The sequence below is a fragment of the Lepidochelys kempii genome, chromosome 8 (genome assembly GCF_965140265.1).
Source record: "Lepidochelys kempii isolate rLepKem1 chromosome 8, rLepKem1.hap2, whole genome shotgun sequence".
Classification (NCBI taxonomy): domain Eukaryota; kingdom Metazoa; phylum Chordata; order Testudines; family Cheloniidae; genus Lepidochelys; species Lepidochelys kempii.
This window is the reverse complement of record NC_133263.1, coordinates 71879412-71899661: the sequence shown is the minus strand read 5'-3', so window position 1 is coordinate 71899661 and position 20250 is coordinate 71879412. Positions and strand designations below refer to the sequence as shown.

Sequence of the window (20250 nt, the reverse complement as noted above, 5' to 3'; positions counted from 1 at the left end):
GTTGCCCAGTCACCCAGTTTTGAGAGATCCCTTTGTAGCTCTTCACAGTCTGCCTGGGACTTCGCTATCTTGAGTAGTTTTGTATCATCTGAAAATCTTGCCACCTCACTGTTTACCCCTTTTTCTAGATCGTTTATGAATATGTTGAATAGGACTGGTCCCAGTTCAGACCCCTGGGGGACACCATATTTCTCTCTCTCCATTCTGAAAACTGACCATCTATTCCTACCCTTTGTTTTTTATCTTCTAACCAATTACCAATCCATGACAGGACCTTCCCTCTTATCCCATTACAGCTTACTTTGCTTAAGAGCCATTGTGAGGGACCTTGTCAAAGACTTTCTGAAAATCTAATTACACTATATCCACTGGATTCCCCTTGTCCACATGCTTGTTGACCCCCTCAAAGAATGCTAACAGATTGGTGAGGCATGATTTCCCTTTAAAAAAACTATGTTGACTCTTCCCCAACAAATTATGTTCATATACGTGTCTGACAATTTTGTTCTTTACTATAGTGTAGTTTCAACCAGTTTGCCCGGTACTGAAGTGAGGCTTACCAGCCTGTAATTGCCGGGGTCACCTCTAGAACCCTTTTTAAAAATTGGCATCACATTAGCTATCCTCCAGTCATTTGGTACAGAAGCTGATTTAAATGAGAGGTTACAGATGACACTTAGTAGTCCTGTAATTTCACATTTGAGCTCCTTCAGAACTCTTGGGTGAATACCATCTAGTCCTGGTGACTTATTACTGTTTAGTTTATCAATTTGTTCCAAGACCTCCTAATGATACCTCAATCTGTGACAGTCCCTCAGATCTGTCACCTAAAAAAAATGGCTCATGTTTGGGAATCTCCCTCACATCCTCACCCATGCAGACCGACGCAAGAATTCATTTAATTTCTCCGCAATAGCCTTATCCTTGAGTGCTCCTTTAGCATCTTGATCGTCCAATGGCACCACTGGTTGTTTAGAAGGCTTCCTGCTTCTGATTTATTTAAATTTTTTTGCTATTACTTTGAGTCTTTGGCTAGCTGTTCGTCAAATTATTTTTTGGCCTTCCTAATTATATTTTTACACGTTTGGGTTACTTGCCAGGATTATCTGGGTATATCTCACTTAATCATTTCCCCATCACTGGGGAGGCTTCAAGCACTGGGGCACTTTGGTCCCTCCTATTCTTTGCCTGTGGCACATAATAGTCTAGTCTCCTGTGGGTTATATTACCTTTTGCTTGTTGGGTTTAGCATGTGAGTGCCGGCCGTGTTGGTGGCCTGTAATACACAGGAGTTCAGATTAGACGATACAGTGGTTCCTTCTGGCCTTAAGCTCTTTGATTGAGAAATTTACCTGCAAATGCCTTCTTATGCAATCAATTCCCATCCCTCCCAATGTTTGTTTACAATAGCTTCCTTACTTGAAGAAGGCTCAAAGAGAGTTAAACAATTCTCTACAATTTGATTTATGTTGAACAGAGAGTCCAGAAAGGCAGAGACATTTCCAGTGAGTTTTTGTATCTCACTAACTCCATCCATTTAACTGGCTACCAAATAAAATTTTGTTTGCTTGCTTGTGTCGGGGGCTTTTTGAAGCAAGAGGGAATGTATGAGGGGATGGTTTGTTTTTTAATGTAGTTACACAACTCTGTGACAGGGGAAAATGTTTAACCAAGTTTTAAAATAGGGACTATTTTCTGGATAGAAATGCAAAACTCCCTTCAAATTTTGTACTGGCATTTTAAAATTTTGCCCCATTTATGAACTAAAAAATAGGGAATTTCTAGCAGATAGCCACACACTATAACTACAGCATATTACCATACAAGTCCATTTTTAAAATATGAGTATACATACTGGTTACAACTGAGGCTTTGATCATGCAATGAGCAACTTGTGGGCAGACTCTTGTGCCTGTACAGAGTCCCATTGAACACAAAGGGTCTTTACACAGGAGCAGTACCCTCCCCACCCCCAGAATCCAACTGTACAAACAAATCCCAGGATTATGTAAAAGGTTCACCTAGAACCCTGAAAGAATGAAAAGTTACATGATATCTCAGATTCTGTTTCAAATTCCATCACCTACCCAGGTCCACAAATGTTTCCTGGGGCTTATAATGTTTGCACATCCCTATAAGTTTAAGAGCATCAGAAGCTTTGAGTGCATACTAGAAGTATACTTGCCAAGGGGAGGAGGAAGAAGCAGGAAAGTGGGGCATTTGCTTAGATGTTTCACTGCTATCAATGAAAGAGGACCTAAATATAGCAGGTATTTCTAAAATATGGTGGAACTCGGAAAAAACCCATACAATTGGATATCATAATAGAGATTACACTCAACAGAATATATAGCAAGGCTAAATATTAGTTCATAGGAGTGGGGGTGTAATACTCTACCTAAAAAATTCCATAAAACCTAATGAGATAAGACATTTGAGTTGAGAGGACTATCCTGCACAATCTGGACGGAAACAGTACAAATACGTGACAGGCATCCTTGATCAGGTGGGAGATCAAAGAGGCAACCATTAATAAAATATAATGGAAGACTTAACAACTACTATCATATAAAACTGGTCAAGTATCATATTGGAGCAAAGAACATACCTAGATCAATAGTGTCTAAAATAGCAGAGACGTACAAGAATTCAGAAAGTTTATGATGAAAAATCCTATTTCATGCAAAGAGAAAAAGAGGCATAATTTAAAATCTGGGGCCAGATTCTGATCTTATTTACACTGCAGTAAATCACTGAAGTCAGTGCAGTTACCCCCAATTTCCAGAGGTCTAATCATATGGCTGCTTAACTATGTAGGAAACGTAACTCTGAATTTTCTGACTTTTTTCCAACCTTAACAATGAATTAACATTTTCCAGATCTATCATAGGTACAGTACTTACTGAACCGCTCTTATCAGCATTCCTTTTCCAGTGTTTCTTGTCTTGTTTCTTTGCTGCACTTGAACATAGAATTGCATGAGTTTGCATACGGGGATTTAAAGCCAGAAGGTTCTGTAGAAAGAGAAAAGAATATTTTAAAATTCAGATAAAAAGCTCAAACAGCTAATACAATTTTTTAAAATGAACAGTGCTCAACTGATCCCACCTCACCAAAGCACAAATGAATGTTTTACAACAATGTTAAAAAACAGACAATAAAAAACAGGACTCGATAGATCAACTTCAAATTAATTTGTTTAGATTCTTTCCTGTTCCAGTTTATACATTCTAGATTTTGAGTATTTGAGGTACTGCTACATTTTAAAAAAACAAAACAGTATGACATCTAGTGGCAGCTCCAATCTGAATTTGTAATAAATTCTATTGTTGTATACTTCTTACCTCCCGTATATACATATACCAAGTAATTCTTTTTCATTATATTGCTCTAGGTAAAACCCTACATTTTGAGAATAAAGACCACACAGTGTTGCTTCATTGTTTCTAATCCCTAGGAACATGCTTGTATGTCCTAGTGAGAAGCTATACAATGTAAATTAATTCTTTCTCTCTCTGTAGGTTTTCCTGTGGTATAGCACAAATAAACGTGTGGAACATAGAAATAAAAGTCTTAATTGATCACTTCAAGACTGCACTCAAAATCAGACAAAGACAGACAATTAATTTAGTCCCAGTTCTTCCAGTGACAAGGGTTAATATTAGGGCTGTCAAGCAACTAAAAAAATTAATCGTGACTAATTGCACTGTTAAACAATAATAGAATTCCATTTATTTAAATATTTTGGATGTTTTCTACATTTTCAAATATATTGGTTTCAATTACAACACAGAACACTAAGTGTACAGTGCTCACTTTATATTTATTTTTGATTACAAATATTTGTGCTATAAAAACAAAAGAAATAGTATTTTTCAATTCACCTCATACAAGTACTGTAATACAATCTCTTTATCATAAAGTTGAATTTACAATGTAGAATTATGTACAAAACATAACTGCATGCAAAAATAAAACAATGTAAAACATTAGAGTCTACAAGTCCACTCAGTCCTACTTCTTGTTCAGTTAGTCACTCAGACAAACAAGTCTGTTTACATTTGCAGGTGATAATGCTGCCCGCTTCTCCTTTCAATGTCACCTGAAAGTGAGAACAGGTGTTCACATGGCACTGTTGTGGCCAGCGTCACAAGATATTTATGTACCAGATGCATTAAAGATTCATATGACCCTTCATGCTTCAATCACCATTCCAAAGGACATGCATCCATGCTAATGAGGGGTTCTGCTTGAAAAGATCCAAAGCAGTGCCAACTGACACATGTTCACTTTCGTCATCTGAGTCAGATGCCACCTGCAGAGGATTGATTTTCTTTTTTGGTGGTTCGGGTTCTGTAGTTTCCACATCGGAGTGTTGCCCTTTGAAGACTTCTGAAAGCATGCTCCACACCTCATCCCCCTCAGATTTTGGAAGGCACTTCAGATTCTTAAACCTTAGGTTGAATGCTGTAGCTATCTTTAGAAATCTCACATTGGTATCTTATTTGCGCTTTGTCAAATTTGCAGTGAAAGTGTTCTTAAAACAAACAACATGCTGGGTCATCATCCGAGACTGCTATAACATGAAATACATGGCAGAATGCAGGTAAAACAGAGCAGGAGACATACTATTCTTCCCCAAGGAGTTCAGTCACAAATTTAATTAACGCATTATTTTTTAACGAGCGTCATCAGCATGGAAGCATGTCCTCTGGAATGGTGGCCGAAGCTTGAAAGTGTATACGAATGTTTTGTATATCTGGCACGTAAATAATACCTTGCAATGCTGTCTACAAAAGTGCCATGCAAATGCCTGTTCTCACTTTCAGGTGACACTGTAAAGAAGAAGCAGGCAGCATTATCTCCCATAAATGTAAACAAACTTGTTTGTCTTACTGGCTGAACAAGAAGTAGGACTAACTGGACTTGTAGGCTATAGAGTTGTACATTGTTTTGTTTTTGAGTGCAGTTACGCAGCAAAAAAAACTACATTTGTAAGTTGCACTTCCATGATAGAGAGACTGCATTATGGTATTGTATGAGGTGAATTGAAAAATACTATTTCTTTTGTTTATCATTTTTACAGTGCAAATATTTGTAATAAAAATAATATAAAGTGAGCATTGTACACTTTGTATTCTGCATTGTAATTGAAATCAATATATTTGAAAATGTAGAAAAACATCCAAAAATATTTAATACATTTCAATTGGTATTCTATTGTTTAAAAGTGTGATTAAAACCGCGATTAATTTTTTTGAGTTAATCGTGTAAATCAACTGGGATTAATCGACAGCCCTAGTTAATATATCTGTGAATTTCTTAAACTTTTGTCAATAGGCCTCTCATACCCCTACCTATGGTTACATGCATCATTCCTCACATTTTATAAATAAAGCAACTGAAAGGTTATTCTGGTAGAGCTGAGAATTGATCCAACTCTAATCCATTTAGCCACACTACCTTTCAGAATGCCAAATTTACATTCTTCATTGCCCTTTTGATAACCATTCTCTAACTACTAGATCTTACCCACCTCCTAGAGCATGAGAGGCCAGTAGGTGGATTCCTAATACTCTATTGCCATCTAGCATATAGTTATGTCACCCATTTGCAAAGTTGTGTCTATGTCCCCCTCTAGTGGCTAAACTACATAAAGGATAAGAGACTACTAGTGTTACCAGTTAGCCCTTTACTTCAATTGGTCAACATGGACGGTGTGCAGTCGAATGACCCAGATTCAAACCCTACTGATGACCCCTGTGGGGAACATTGCTGGTTGCATTCACTGGAATTTTAGTTTTTTCTAGTTTTCCTTTACAAAAAAAGCACACACACAAACACAACTCCAACTCCATACTTCCCCATCATTGGGAATGAGATGTGTGTATTTTCCTACTGTACATGTCGAAGATGTGTGGGGCTCTTAGAATGAAAGTGGTGAATGTGATACAAGGAGGTGGGGGGGTGTCACAGAGACTCTGACAGGGCATTTCCTTATTGCTAAGGGGTTGTATGGATGGGTGCTCCCTTCAAGAAGGCTTTTTCTATTGAGGATTGTTCAGGTAGATTTTTTCCCTCTTTCTTAATATGAAGTTGGGTGCAGTGGCATGCATCTGTAATCCCAGGTACTTGGGAGGCTGAGGCTGGTGGATCACTCAGGGGTTCTGGGCTGAGGTGCGCTATGCAGATCGGTTGTCCAGTGCCACTGACAGCCTGGCCAGCGAGTGGTGAAGGACTGGCTAGACCACCACAAATTATGTGTTGTGATTAGCATTCTTTCAGTGAGGGCTGATGGACCAATTGATCAAGGTGTTCTTAATATGAAAATCTCATATACTAATTAAATGAATGTTCCATGTTTACTCTAGAATCTGAGTACTAATTTACTCAGTAAAATGTAAGATCAATACCTAATTCAAAAGCCTTGCTACAAACAGACATACGCAAGCAATCACAGTAATTTCTTTCTTTTTTAAAAATAATTACAGAGCGATAAAGACAAGGGGTTCAATTTTCAAAAATATCTAAGTGACTTGGGAGCCTAAATCCAATTTTCAAATGTGACACAGAAACCTAAATCCCACTGACTTTCAATAAGTCACTCTAAGAGCCTAAATTACTCAGATTCTTTTATAGTTGTGTAACATTTTCAAAAGTTATAGGGTAACACAGTATTCTTAGCTATGTGTAACACATTCTCAGTAGGCTCTGAAATGAGTTACACATTTCTAGTAATATACTGAAACAGATGTACTCCTTTGGGTATGGATCCATTTGGTTTAAAACTTGGAACAAATGGTGGGGTAAACCAACAAAGAAAGAATCCACATCTGTACATGATCTTCACTGCCCGCCAAATACAGGAAAAGTCTCAGGAGCAAAATCAGGACCTGTACATCACCTTCATCGATTTGACAAAGGCCTTCGACTTCATCAATTGTGAAGCCCTGTGGAAGGTGCTGGCCAGATTTGTGTGCCCTCCAAAATTTATTAAATTCCAAAGGCTTCTTCATGATCAGATGACTGCCACTGTTCTCTGTAATGGCCTGGAGATGGACCCCTTTTGGGGTTAAGCAAGGATGCGCTATTGTCCCAATCCTTTTCTCCATCTATTTAGAGGTCATTTTGGTCCTCGTTAAAGACCAATGGAGTTGACATTCAATACGGAATGGGTGGGCGGCTTTTTAATCTTCGACGTCTCCGCTCGAAGTCCTTAGGGCATCTCTTATTGATCTTCAGTATGCTGATGACTGTGCATCATTGTACACACGGAGAATGACCTTCAGTCCACACTGGATTTTTTTTGTACAAACTTAATGAAGTCTAGGATTTTCACTCAATACTGAGAAGATGAAAGTGCTCCATCAGCCTGCTTCAGGCATTCCACATGACCCACAACAAATCACTATTGAGGGACAGACTATGGAGATAGTCGAGCACTTCTGCTACCTCAATAGCCAACTCTCTCAAAATGCAAAAATTGACAGTGAGATCCAGTATACAAGTGCTTCCTTTGGGAAACTGCTTTCCCAGACATTTTCACAGACTATGACCTATGGTAGGACACCAAATCCAGGTCTATGAAACAATTGTTATTCCTACACTCCTTTATGGATGTGAAATCTGGGTGACCTATTGACAGCACTTCAAGAGTCTGCAGACATTCGACCAACGATGCCTCCAGAAGATCCTTTGCATCAAGTGGGAAGATTGCTGCACTAACTCCAGTATCCTCACTGAAGCCAATGTCACCAGCATTGAAGCAATGATCATCATGCATCAGCTCCCCTGGGCTGGACATTGTGTGCGGATGCCAGACTCTTGCCTTCCAAAACAAGTCCTCTACTCTCAGCTCAGCCATGGTCAGAGATCCCATGGTTGTCAGAGGAAATGCTACAAAGACACACTGAAAGCGTACCTCAAGAAAACGGATGTGGACATCACAAGCTGGAAGGAGCAGGCTACCAACCAACCTCAATGGCACCACATACTTCATCAGGCAGTGAGCCACTTCGAGGAGAAATGCCTTGCCCTCGAAGGCGAAAAGAGAGAGAGAAGGAAGGAAAAAGAAAGAACTTTCTCCCAGCAGGCAGCTGACCTGCCAGGAAATGTCTGTACCTACTGTGGGCAAATTTGCGGTTCCAGGATCGGACTCCTGAGTCATCTCAGGACCCATATGTAAATCTGTGGTAAAGGTTATCCTCAAATCGAAGTATTGCCGATGTTGGTCATGAATTAATTAACAGAACAGCTCCATGGTGCCATTTCTGACTTTCTTTAAAATTCACTTATGGGGGGAAGAGCAGGAGGAGAGGGGACCACTAACAATAATCCATGTCAGTGACTTGTTTGTTAGTGTCTTGCTTGTGCATGGTCAGTGCTTTACAAAGGCTAGATTATTATACTATGTGAAAGATATTGGTTGCGTTCCCAGAGATCTTTTCTGCTTGGTTCCCCAAGAACTCAGTTCAGCTCCAGTCTTATCACTTTGATTTTTTTTTTAATTTGGCATACAGCAAAGCTATGCTGAGTTGATCAGACTCAAGAGTACAGGGGGGAGGGAGGGTATAGGGCATATCACACATTTAAAGTTACATAGCTAACCTAAAAAAAATGTTCAACTTTGTAAAAGTATTGAAACACCAGAAGGGTTCATTAACTAAGTTAAGACTGAAAGGAGACATTGCCTATTGTCCAAAGAGTGCCTGCCTTAGCTTTGCAATTCTGAATGAAAGATTTGGATGGATTTTTAGTAGAATTTTTTTAAAAAATTTTACATATACTTTTAACATTTTTAAAAAATGGTTGTTTTTAATTTTGCCTTTTTTGCTATGTTGTAAACAGTTTATACAAGAGACCAAATAAATATTTTAAATTTTCTTGGCTTAGCCTTGCCAGCTGAGCCTTTGATTTTTTTAATATGGTTTTATATTTCTGAAATTTTCCTTTTGTAAATTGCAAGTTTGAGCAGATGACCCATTTGAGTTGCTTACATTTTTAAATTACAATTTTGTATTTATTATTTACATTTTAAGTAAGTTTTGGGGTTTTGTGTGTTTGTGTTTTATATAGGCAAGATAACATTTTTGGCCTGGGCTCTAATTATTCAGTATTTTCACAATGTTTTGTTCCACTGCTGTTTTTATTTTATTTTTGTATTTTAGTTATTTGAGATTTTAGTAAGCTTATTGTTACACATAAAACTTTTTTTGACAGGCAGTTTTAACTGCTGTGTTATTTATTTATTTTTAAACTTAGCACTACCATTTATTTATTAATGTTTGTGTACACACGTGCGCTTAGGTTATATCCCTACTAGTGCATGTGGAAGCAGTTAAGCCATGTAGAAATCTCTAATTTTTAAAGTGATTTTAACTAAACTGTTCAGAGTTAAACAATGTAAATTGGATTCCTGCAAATATGAGAACAGTCAACACAACAGATTATCCATAGACACAATATTTGGGAAGGACCCATTTTTCTGAATGGCTGTAAATACTTTCAAAGGAAAAAGATAGTGGTGGTATTTGTCACCATTTGACCATTGCATAATTTGTTTGATTACTAAAAAGAAAAGGAGTACTTGTGGCACCTTAGAAACTAATTAAATTTGTTAGTCTCTAAGGTGCCACAAGTACTCCTTTTCTTTTTGCGAATACAGACTAACACGGCTGCTACTCTGAAACCTTTAATTACTAAGGATCTCATGGGCATGGCTACACTGACTTTTACTGCCATAACTAGGTTTTTTTCTTCAACTCAGCATTTTTTTAAATCTTTCACTGTTCTTTTTAACATTTTATTACTTTTACTACCCTTATTTAGTCTCCTCCAAGTTCTATCATGTTAATTTGTGTAAGCTTCTTTTAATTGTACATACGTTTTTAAAAATCACTTTAATTTTTTAATGTTTAATAAAAAACTTTTCAAGACCTTGCTAGCTACTAAATTTTGAGATTGTATCACATTTTTAACTGACTTTTTCTTTGTGGCTTTAAGCTTATCTTTTATGTCTTTTGCATTTTTTAACTTAGTACTAAATCAATATACGTGATTCATAATCAGTATATTCCCATCTAGAAAGCAATGCATGATAAAATGAAAGTGTGTTTTAATAGTGTAGGCCTGGCTTGACATGAATAACCAGACAGAGGTGAGACCTCATTTCTTGGGTGACAGAATTAAGGAGGTATCTGGATCAGCAGGCTGAAATACACTGTCCGTACTAGCTAAGCTGTACTCACTAAATTCAGTTCTTGAAGGACAGCTGCTTTTTACTTTGGCTATATGGATATAGGTAACAGACATTATGTTTTCCCTGACCTTTTAGGTATGTTTTTATTTAGGTGGGTTTTTTTGCTTTTTACAACTTTGATTTGCTTTTTATGCTTTTTGCATTCATTTCCTAACATGGTACATTTTATTTGTAAAGTTTTAGCCACCAGAAATAATCCTTGTAATACTGCTGCTTTGATTTGCTTTCTTTACTGTAGAATAAACAAAAACCAAAAAAACCTTGATATTTTTCCATGACTACCAGTTGGCTCTATTTCTTTGAAAGTTTCAGTGGCATTCAACTGGTTTTTGCTGTACTCTGCCAATAATTTTTAACAGACCTCTCATGTGCTTTGCCAAGAATTTTTTTAAAATAAATTCTTGGAGTTCCTTTTTCACCCAGACCCAATCTCCCCCTAGCACTTCTCTGGGGAGTGTGTAGCATCCACCCTTCAATTTAAACCACTTCTTCAGCATGGAACTAATTTCCTCCTATTTAAATCCTTTTAAACCTTTCCAATGCCATTTCCCTTAATGCTAGGTTGCGACCCTTATACTAAGGGGTGTATATGTTTCCTGCCCCAGACAAGCGGATCTAAGTCATGGCACCACTACTTTGGGGTTCCCCCAAGATCTCTTCCACATGGTTCCCCAAGAACTCAGTTCAACTCCAGTCTCATCACTCAGGTTCCTTTATTTGGCATACAGCAAAACTACTCTAAATTGAAAAGACTCAAGCCCAGGGGGTGGGTATAGGGCACACAACATATCCAAAGTTGCGTAGCAAACCTTTTTCTTTATATACATTTACATATTACATTGCATTTACTGTACATTTCATTACATGTTTTAGGATTGGCTTGATTAGTTTATCGGAACCAATTCTTGTACAGCATTCTCTGTCTACATACTGTCCATGTACGACTTACTCTTTACCTTTGCTTTATGTTCTGACTTATCTTGTCCATTGTAAATCATTCCCCCTTATCTTAGCTCATACGGACATTCTATTCCCAGCCTGCTGATCCAGTTACCACCCTATGCATCCGATGAAGTGAGCTGTAACTCACGAAAGCTTATGCTCAAATAAATTTGTTAGTCTCTAAGGTGCCACAAGTACTCCTTTTCTTTTTGAGAATACAGACTAACGCGGCTGTTACTCTGAAGCCGCCCTAATCCTGTCACCCAAGAAATGAGGTCTCACCTATGTCCAATTATTCTTGTCAAGCCAAGCCTACACTATTAAAACACACTTTTATTTTATCATGTGTTGCTTTCTAGATGGGAATATATTCACTATGAATCATGTACATTGATTTAGGTTGCAAAGTTCTAAAATGTTATAAACTGCTCATATGTAATATACAAGAGAATCAGGGACATATAATGACTGATTTTTTTAAAAAAAGTTGACAGCTGTGATAAATGGTTATGTTGATCTACGTAGGGGCGGGAACATTACTTCTGAGAATAAATAAACTGTAAAATATTCACTAAATGTTTATTGCTACACACCTACTTTAAAACTATGATTAAAAAGTACACACAGTGTAAAATGTTGAACTAATCTTCTATACGATTTAATGAAAATGTGAGGATAATGAAACAACAAGATACATTAGGGTGAACAATATATCAGTAATTTGATATAATAACCCACAATTTAAAATTATTTAAATGTAAATGTAGTCATTCTGGACAGGAATTCTTGTCTCCCAGTCTCCTATTCAACCACACTCACAGTTTTTTCAAGTAAATTGAACAGACGACTTGATAAACCAGGAACTGCAGAGCTCCAATACAGGCTTTTGATCTTAGATAAATCATTTAGTCATTCTGTATCTCAATTTCCCACATCTGTGAAATGGGTATTACATGAAACTGCAACTAATTCCAGTCTCAGCAACCAGTCACCTTCCAACAAGGTCACAGGGTGCTGTGTCAATTAATTTTCTATTTAAATGTCTATTCAGCACTGTAAAATGTAAAGCTGCTGAAGTGCTAAGGGTTATCACATATGTTCTAATAGCAACAGGATGACCAGAGTGAGTATTTGATGGCATTGACAGGAGAGGCACACTCTTGAGCTCCTTCTTTGCTGTCAGTGTTAGAATGTCCTGGGTGTCTTTTCACCTCTATCCAGACAGCAGTGGGAGACCCCAAGCCATAGGATGGGGAAAATGGAGGCTGGACCCTGCCTCAATTTCATGGACAAAGTGAGGTGTTCCTTTATTGAAATATAAATTCCTCAACCAAAGGAGAGGACACCACAGCAGATTCTTGCATGGCCAAGTCCTTTGAGTATGTGACACTTGTGTCTGTAGCACATTAACTGTTGCATCTAACATCATTGATGCACCAATGTTCTTCTATCCTCTCTGCTAAAACCCGTATGCTTTTCTTTCTCTATGGGCCAAATGTCAAACATAGTGTAAACAGGCACAATCCCATCAACTCTAATCAGCTTCCAGCTTTTAGTTTTTATGATATCTAGACTTAGAATTAGGCCTGTTTGTTGATCAGTATCTGTTCTGGTTCAGTGTGTCCCATCTTTCTGCCATAGCTGATGCAATTCTCTCCTAAAAACCTCTCTTTATATTTTAAGATGTTTTTATATGCAGCATCTTCTATACATGGCACCACAAAGAGTACTGTACTACAGAATACCATTAGCAAGGTAATCTTAGGAAACCCATCCTTGTAGTCAAACTTCGTCTGTGGAAACTAGCAGCAGGTGTCCCCAGTTAAAACTTGAAAAAAATCAAACAAAACCTAGAGGGGTTTGCTCATTACAGAATGAAGGCCTTTTTAGAATGACTGCAATATTCCAGACATTGTAATCAGCAAGAAAAAAGTGAATCCTTTGGTTCCTCTGACTAGTTCTCTATTACACACACAGTCACCAAAAAACCAGCTCCCACTGAAATCAGTGAGTTATACTGATCTAACAGTAGAATTTATGCCTTAATATTCAGTAACTCTTCTTACTATAGGTAGATTAAAGACTAAAGATAGACTGAGTACTCAGTGTGTAAAAAGTTGTTGTCAGACCATAATTTTTCTATCATGTGGTGCAATACTGAAGCAGTATAGGTGGAGCACATAAAACAATTTATTCACCTTATGGATTCTTCTTAGTATCCTCTCTAGTTCAGACCCTTTAGACAACCAGAATGTCACTGGACAAATTCATCACAGGCATAAAAAGGTACAATTCCACTGAAGTCACTGGAGACACAATCATTTATAAAAGCAGCGAACTCGGTTCCATGGGTTATTTTGTTTGTTTATAAATACAAAAACAAGCTTAACTAGATCAGTCCTTACAGAAATATGGTATGCTGCATCTTACTCTTACTGCCTTACAGAACATCCTTAGCTAAACTGCTTTAAATGTATCAAGTAAGATTTGCTAGTAGAGTAGGGAATGCATGTGAAGAGCAATTTAGCCCAGCCCATTACATTAATCTACCCAATTTCCTTAAAAAGAAGTTATAATATCTCTCACAACAAGAAACATTAAATGTATTGCAAGGTATATATCTTTACTAATGAGCATAATGAGAATATTTTTACTGTTTCCCTAAAATTTGTGAGCATTCTGAAGAGTTAATTTCAGTACTGTAGGAGCGTTGATACACTTTAAGAGCTTGTCTACACTACCGTGGGGGGGATCGATCTAAGATACACAATTTCAGCTACGTGAATAGCATAGCTGAAGTCGACAGCTGACACTCTCCCGTCGACTGTGCTTGTGCTTCTTATAGTGGCATATCGGAGTCAACAGGAGAGTGTTCAGAGGTCAATTTATCGCGTCTATACTAGACACAATAAATCAACCACTGCTGGATCGATCACTGCCCGCCAATCTGGCCGGTAGTGTAGACAAGCCCTGAGAAACAAGTACCTGATTCTATTAGCAGTCTAGGTACAGGCTGCTGAGCTGAATTCACTATGGGCAAATGGTGCACCAGCACTGAGGCTCCCCTACTACAAGCTGAAATCACAAAAGAGCTAAACTTACTAAGAGCTGAAATCACTGAGTGTTGTGCTAAGTAGTGGGGGAGCCTGAAGATATATTGCGGAGCAGTTCGCGGGACAGCTGGAGTGGCTCATGGGATGGCAAGCAGAGCAGAGCAGAGCGGCTCTTGGAGCAGAGCAGTTCACGGGGACGGCTGGAGCGGCTTATGGGACAGCTGGCAGAGCGGAGAGATTCGTGGGACGGCTGGCAGAGCGGAGCCCCATGGAGAGGTGGGGCAATCGGCTTTGCACCACATAAGGTGCCCCTTAACCCTGCCCCATCTCCACCCAGGTTGGGAGGTAAAACTCTGCAGATAAACTTTCAAACTCTGGTGCGGCACTGACCAGAGACAGAGACTTTTGGGTCGTTGGACTTTTGGGACTTTGGGTGACTTTGCGGGACTCAAGAACCAAAAGGAAAGGACACACCCCAATTTGCTTGGGGTGGGTTTTTTGCTCATGGGTTGTGTTATGAATCCTGTTGGTGGTGTTTTCCCAACATAATGCCACATTGTTTCTCTCTGTTATTAAAAGGCTTTTGCTACACTCAGACTCTGTGCTTGCAAGAGGGGAAGCATTGCCTCTCAGAGGCGCGCAGCAGGGGTGGTATATATTTGTCCCAGGTCACTGGGTGGAGGCTTGAGCCGGTTTTGCATTGTGTTATTGGAATGGAACCTCTAGATACTGAACCCGGCCCTTGTTGCTGCCAACTCTGATGGGCAGAAGGGTTACATATGATCTAAAATAGCATTTCACCATACACATCACCTAAACCACTCAACTTTACAGATGTAGAATAAAGCATACATAGAGATGATGAGCCACATACAGCCCTCAGTCCCCATCCATGAGAATCATGGATACAAAAATGAAAGTTTCACTATGAGATGAATGAGGAAACTGTCTGGTCCCATGAGAATTCATAATCCAGGAAGAAAAGTGAAGATTTCAAAAATACAACCTGTGAAACCATGCACATATCAGTATGGTCTGCTCTGCCAATGGCTGTTTCATAATGCAAGGAATATAGGTAAGTCCATCTAGTGGCTTTGCACATTACTATACTAAAAAACTGATTTTCTGCCCAGGAAAAAATTATTCCTGTAATGGAATATCCGATGGTTACTTTTTGGAGGATCACTCCTTACTTCAAATATATATTTCGCTAATGAAGACCAAACATATGAAGAGATGACATCTTTTCTATTTATTTTTTTTTATCTACAGCTACCTGAACTTGGACTGTGGTGTTTTAAAACCCCAAAAATGAACAAGGAACCCCATTGTTGATAGGGTATCTTGTGGTAAGTACATTATAACAGTGCTCCAGTGTGTGTACTGCCTGCCTGTTGGTATTAAAAAGGCATTGAGGTATTATATTTTTTCCCTGACACCCCTAAGGGTTTGGAATTTGCCCATTTGACAGGCCACCTCTCCCATGTATGAGCATGCTGCAGTTGTGATCACTTGATTGAAACCAAATCTTGGCCACTTTTGGCCATTAAAAAGCCTATAATATTTTTCACAAGAGTAGATAATGTTAGCCCTACCATATTCTGGCACAATTCCAGGTATGTAATTGCATTCTGCTTACTTACAATTTCATTCATATATGGTAATCTTCACTTCCAATGCATTCCTTAAGGGCTGGCACTTTTTATCTGAGAAATTATGGGTGAGGCCACTCCTTCACATACCAAATAATGCTTTAGGGTACTTGAACAAAAGACAATATACACATTTCAGTCACTAAGTCCTCTATAGTTTATCACAGTAAAGAGCCAATCCCTTGACATGCTAAAAGGTTTATTCCTATCAATAGTACCAGACATTTAGAAAGTAACTGGATTCCTTCTGCATGGCAATAACACCGTCTTATAACAATATAGAGGTTTTTATTCTGAAGGATCCCAAAATACTCTGCAAATACATCTTAATGTCAGACTTCTGAAATCAAGCCCTCAAAGCTCAGAAAATTCCATTAACTAAAGAAGTTGTATAACATAAGATGTGAATTAAAAGTTAATACATTGGTGTGCGTGTGTGAATATATATATATATATATTCACAAAGAAAATAAGGGTGACATATATGCATATGGTAGCAAGACCTGGATCACTTACAGCAGGCATAAGAAAAGGTTAAAACACCTTCCACACCCATTGTCTTTGCCATATTCTAAATCAAGTGGGAAAGCAAAGTTCCTGATAACAATGTACTTGCAAAATTGCCAAGCCTAATCACTATTTTCAAACAGACGTCTCTGTTGACTAGTCATCTGCATTAAATGGACAATTACACGTTCCAAAGGATCTCCTGTATGGAGAACTTGAGGAGGGTCACTGGGCCAGTCTAGGCTCAGATTCAAGGAGTTTGCAGGAGGGACTTGAAAACTTTCAATAATTGACATTGGAAGCTCAGAAGATGCAGCTAGCAACAAACTATGCTGGAGGGCTGCGCTACGCCACACCAGTGAGTGAAAAAAAGTCTAAGAGAGGTGGTTGAGAGAGAACAAAGCGCAGCAGGCCTGAAGCACTAATAGTGTGTCAGCTTCATCTTCTGGCCCTATGCTTACACCTGCATTATCTGTGATAAGGACCACTGCTCAAGAATTGGACTTTTCAGCAACTCGCAATGCTGTAGCACAACACATAGAAACTGAACCTCTTTGCCACTTACAGCATATTTAAGATGGATGATTACCATTCAAGCATATGTGCAACATGGCCTGATTAGTGTGTTAGCCTAACCTTAAACTTTTGGAATCTCTTGACTGAGTGCTTGATTTCTCAACCTTAACATTGCATTAATGCTAGGTTTTTTGCATTTAAATTCTCTCAGATTTATAAATGCAAAGTGAAGAGAAGAGAGTTGACAAACAACAAAATGTGATATTTGTCTTGCAGATATTACACAAACTACTGGCAAAGACATTGAAAAGTATACTGGTAAATTCCTTGAAACAGAAGTATTTAGCAGGACATCACCAGAAAGGTAGCTGACCATAACAAAGGCTTCTTTGACCTGACCCTATACAAAATAAGGCCTGTATCAAGCAAACACTTACACCTGCTTTATTTTGAATATGCAAATTCTCCCTTTGAATTCAACGGAACTATTCACATGTTAACATTAAGCACATAGATGTTTGCAGGACAGGAGTCTAAACTGCTTAAACAAATTCAAATCCATTCGACCTCAGAACAGAGTTCCAAAGTCTGACCCTTCTCTGAGGACGCCATGCCCTGCCACCAGACCACATTTTAAATAACTGTTTTCACGTGATATATGTCAGCTTTCACTGTACATTCAAAGTCACAGGGAAATTCAATTCGGGTTAATATACCAAATTCAGCCAAGGAATAAGCAACCAAAATTCTCATAGACCAGAGATGATTCTGGTATTATGTATTAATTCTATTGGCCAAATATGCAATTTAACTTATCTATTAAAAATAGAAGAAATGTTTAAATTTCAGTGCATTCATACTACTACAGTATTTACAATTTACTCACATTTCTAGAGAACTGACTATACATTTTTAAAACACAGTAATTTTAACATTTAAATATATTTAATCTTCCCTTTATACCATGCAGCCTTGTCATCAAAAAACTATTGACAACTGTTCTCTCATCATGCAAAAGATCATGATGCACAAAAAGAATAAAAGAGATGGTAGCTTTAACTCCAAGTTCCTTGACTGTTGTGAAAAATTTTAATCTTAATTTTTTTTTATCAAAGAACCAATTTCAAACCTCAGAAACCATGTTGACAGCGTACACTTCTGTAATGGGGCTTAAACTTCTTGTCTCCACTCTATCACATTTTTCTGTACAAGAATCCCTTGTCATCGAGTTGTATGACTTCTCTGTTGCACAAGGAACTCACAAGAGCTTTGTAACTGCTCGCTAACTTGTAAGTAAATTTATTTAATTGAATTGTTCACTGCCAGTAAAAAACGATTTTCTTGCATGTGCATTTACATCTTATAATATACTGCTGAAAGATAGAAGTATTTCAAGAGGCAATACAGATCTAAACAGAAACCAAATTCAGTTGTTTTGGCAATTAAATTTTCAAGCAATACCATAAGTGTGTACTGCTTTTCTTTACACTGGGAGTAAGTCCTGGACCCCCAACTCCCAAACAGCCAAACTGCACTGATTAAAGTGCCCATTCCATAAAAAAGTACAGATTCTTGCTCAACACAAAAGCAAACTTGCACTGGAGATGAGTCAGTTAACGAAAAGTGAATGTTTCACTGACTTTGTTCATGAGAGGAATTAGCATTGACGTTATTGCTGTATTAAGTTTAATCATCAGCAAAATTAGTGGAACTTTGACCAAGCAAAGCAACATTTTGAAAGCTTGTTAAACATGATTTCCAGAGTCTAATAAATAAACCCCATCCACAAACAATCCACAGTGACAAAATGCATACTGTGGGTCTAGCATATGAAGTGCTCGAAAAACAGATTGCATAATCATTTGGACTCTGTTCCAAGAACGTGCCAAATATCCATCAGCATAGAATTTCTAACTCCCTGATGTTCCATGAAAAGTCCCAGACCAAACTGGGGAAAACTTTCCTATGTTATGATTGAAGTGCAAACATAAAAATGACAATTGTATCTATATAATATGATGCAAAACAAATAATTCATCATCAGTTATGTCTTGTACAAGATATACTGCTTTGTTTTTATTTTCTGTGGGTATCTGTTGATACATTCAGCAGACCCTGATCATAAAAGAAATAAGAGTCAACAGGTAGGAGGGGAAAGGAAAACAAATATGGAGAGAGGGATTGGTTAATCATAACACATTTTAAAAAGTAAGGGTCTGAACTTTGTAATTATGTATCAAAACATTCTCAACTAGTTGAGTATTAAAAAAAAGAACAACAACAACAACAACAACAGCCAGCTTTAAAGAGCCAACTGTGACAGCCGAACCATACAGGATAACAGGGGACTGCAACCAAGTTTTACATTTACTGTTTCATTGTCTCTTTGTGAGAGTCACGAAGTGGTAATCTCTACATTTCTTTGCTTCAAATTGTGACATCCCAGCATACACTCTTCTGAAGAGGTCATGAGCACCACAGATCAACAGTGGAGCAGAGAGTCAACCTGTGTGGGGAATAAAAGGTAATTCCCATTTTTCCCATATTCAGCAATTACAAAATATAAACCTTATGAATATAAATGACTGTGTGTGAGAGAGACAGAAGTGATGCAGTTTGGTATATAATGGATTTACTGGCAAAAACGGAGATAGCCATATTACAGGCAAGTCATCCTAAACAAATGCCCATGTGACATTACCCAGGGTAAAATCTGGACTGTTGGACTATCTGAGCTTCCTAGCTTGATGAAAGGGTTATTCTTCTGTGACAGACCCAGACCAGGGGAGTACAGGAGTCTGGTCGAAGGCAAATATACTGGCCACTGGATGAACAGTTTTCTGTTCCCTGAGTGACCAGAGCTGGGGCTGCCCTAGAGCAATCAGGAACCTGCTAGAACCAATTAAGACAGGCAAGCTAATCAAGACACCTGGAGCCAATTAAGAACTTTCTGGAATCAATTATGGCAGGCAGGCTAATCAGGACACCTGGTTTAAAAAGGACCTCCCATCAGTTAGTAGGGGCACATGGCAGGAGCAGGGAGTGAGATGGTGTGCTGCTAGAGTAGTGAAGTGGTTGAGTGTGATCAGGCTTCAGGAGGAAGATCCTGCAGTGAGGCTAAAGAAGATGCTGGGGGAAGGCCATGGGGAAGTAGGGAGTTGTAGCTGTCATGCAGCTGATACAGGGAACATTGTAGATAACTACTATCCACAGGGCCCTGGGCTGGAAGCTGGTGTAGAGGGTGGGCCTAGGTTCCCCCCATTCCCCCAACTCCTGATCAGACACTGGAGGAGTTGACCTGGTCTGTGAGAAACACCAGAAG

The 20250-nt window shown here is 38.4% G+C and overlaps 1 protein-coding gene and 1 long non-coding RNA gene across 7 annotated transcripts in view; one reads left to right on the top strand and one right to left on the bottom strand.

Annotated features, from left to right (window-relative positions):
* DPYD (dihydropyrimidine dehydrogenase) overlaps positions 1-20250 on the bottom strand; it is a 543036-nt gene that overhangs the window by 505611 nt on the left and 17175 nt on the right. For all 4 annotated transcript variants that reach the window (XM_073356963.1, XM_073356964.1, XM_073356962.1 and 1 more), the window contains exon 2: positions 2904-3014. In XM_073356963.1, the coding sequence (XP_073213064.1) occupies positions 2904-3014 (111 nt within the window). The remainder of the gene's footprint in view (positions 1-2903; positions 3015-20250) is intronic.
* LOC140916050 (uncharacterized) overlaps positions 19274-20250 on the top strand; it is a 68798-nt gene continuing 67821 nt past the window's right edge. For all 3 annotated transcript variants that reach the window (XR_012160391.1, XR_012160392.1, XR_012160390.1), the window contains exon 1: positions 19274-19452. This is a non-coding gene — a long non-coding RNA (uncharacterized lncRNA). The remainder of the gene's footprint in view (positions 19453-20250) is intronic.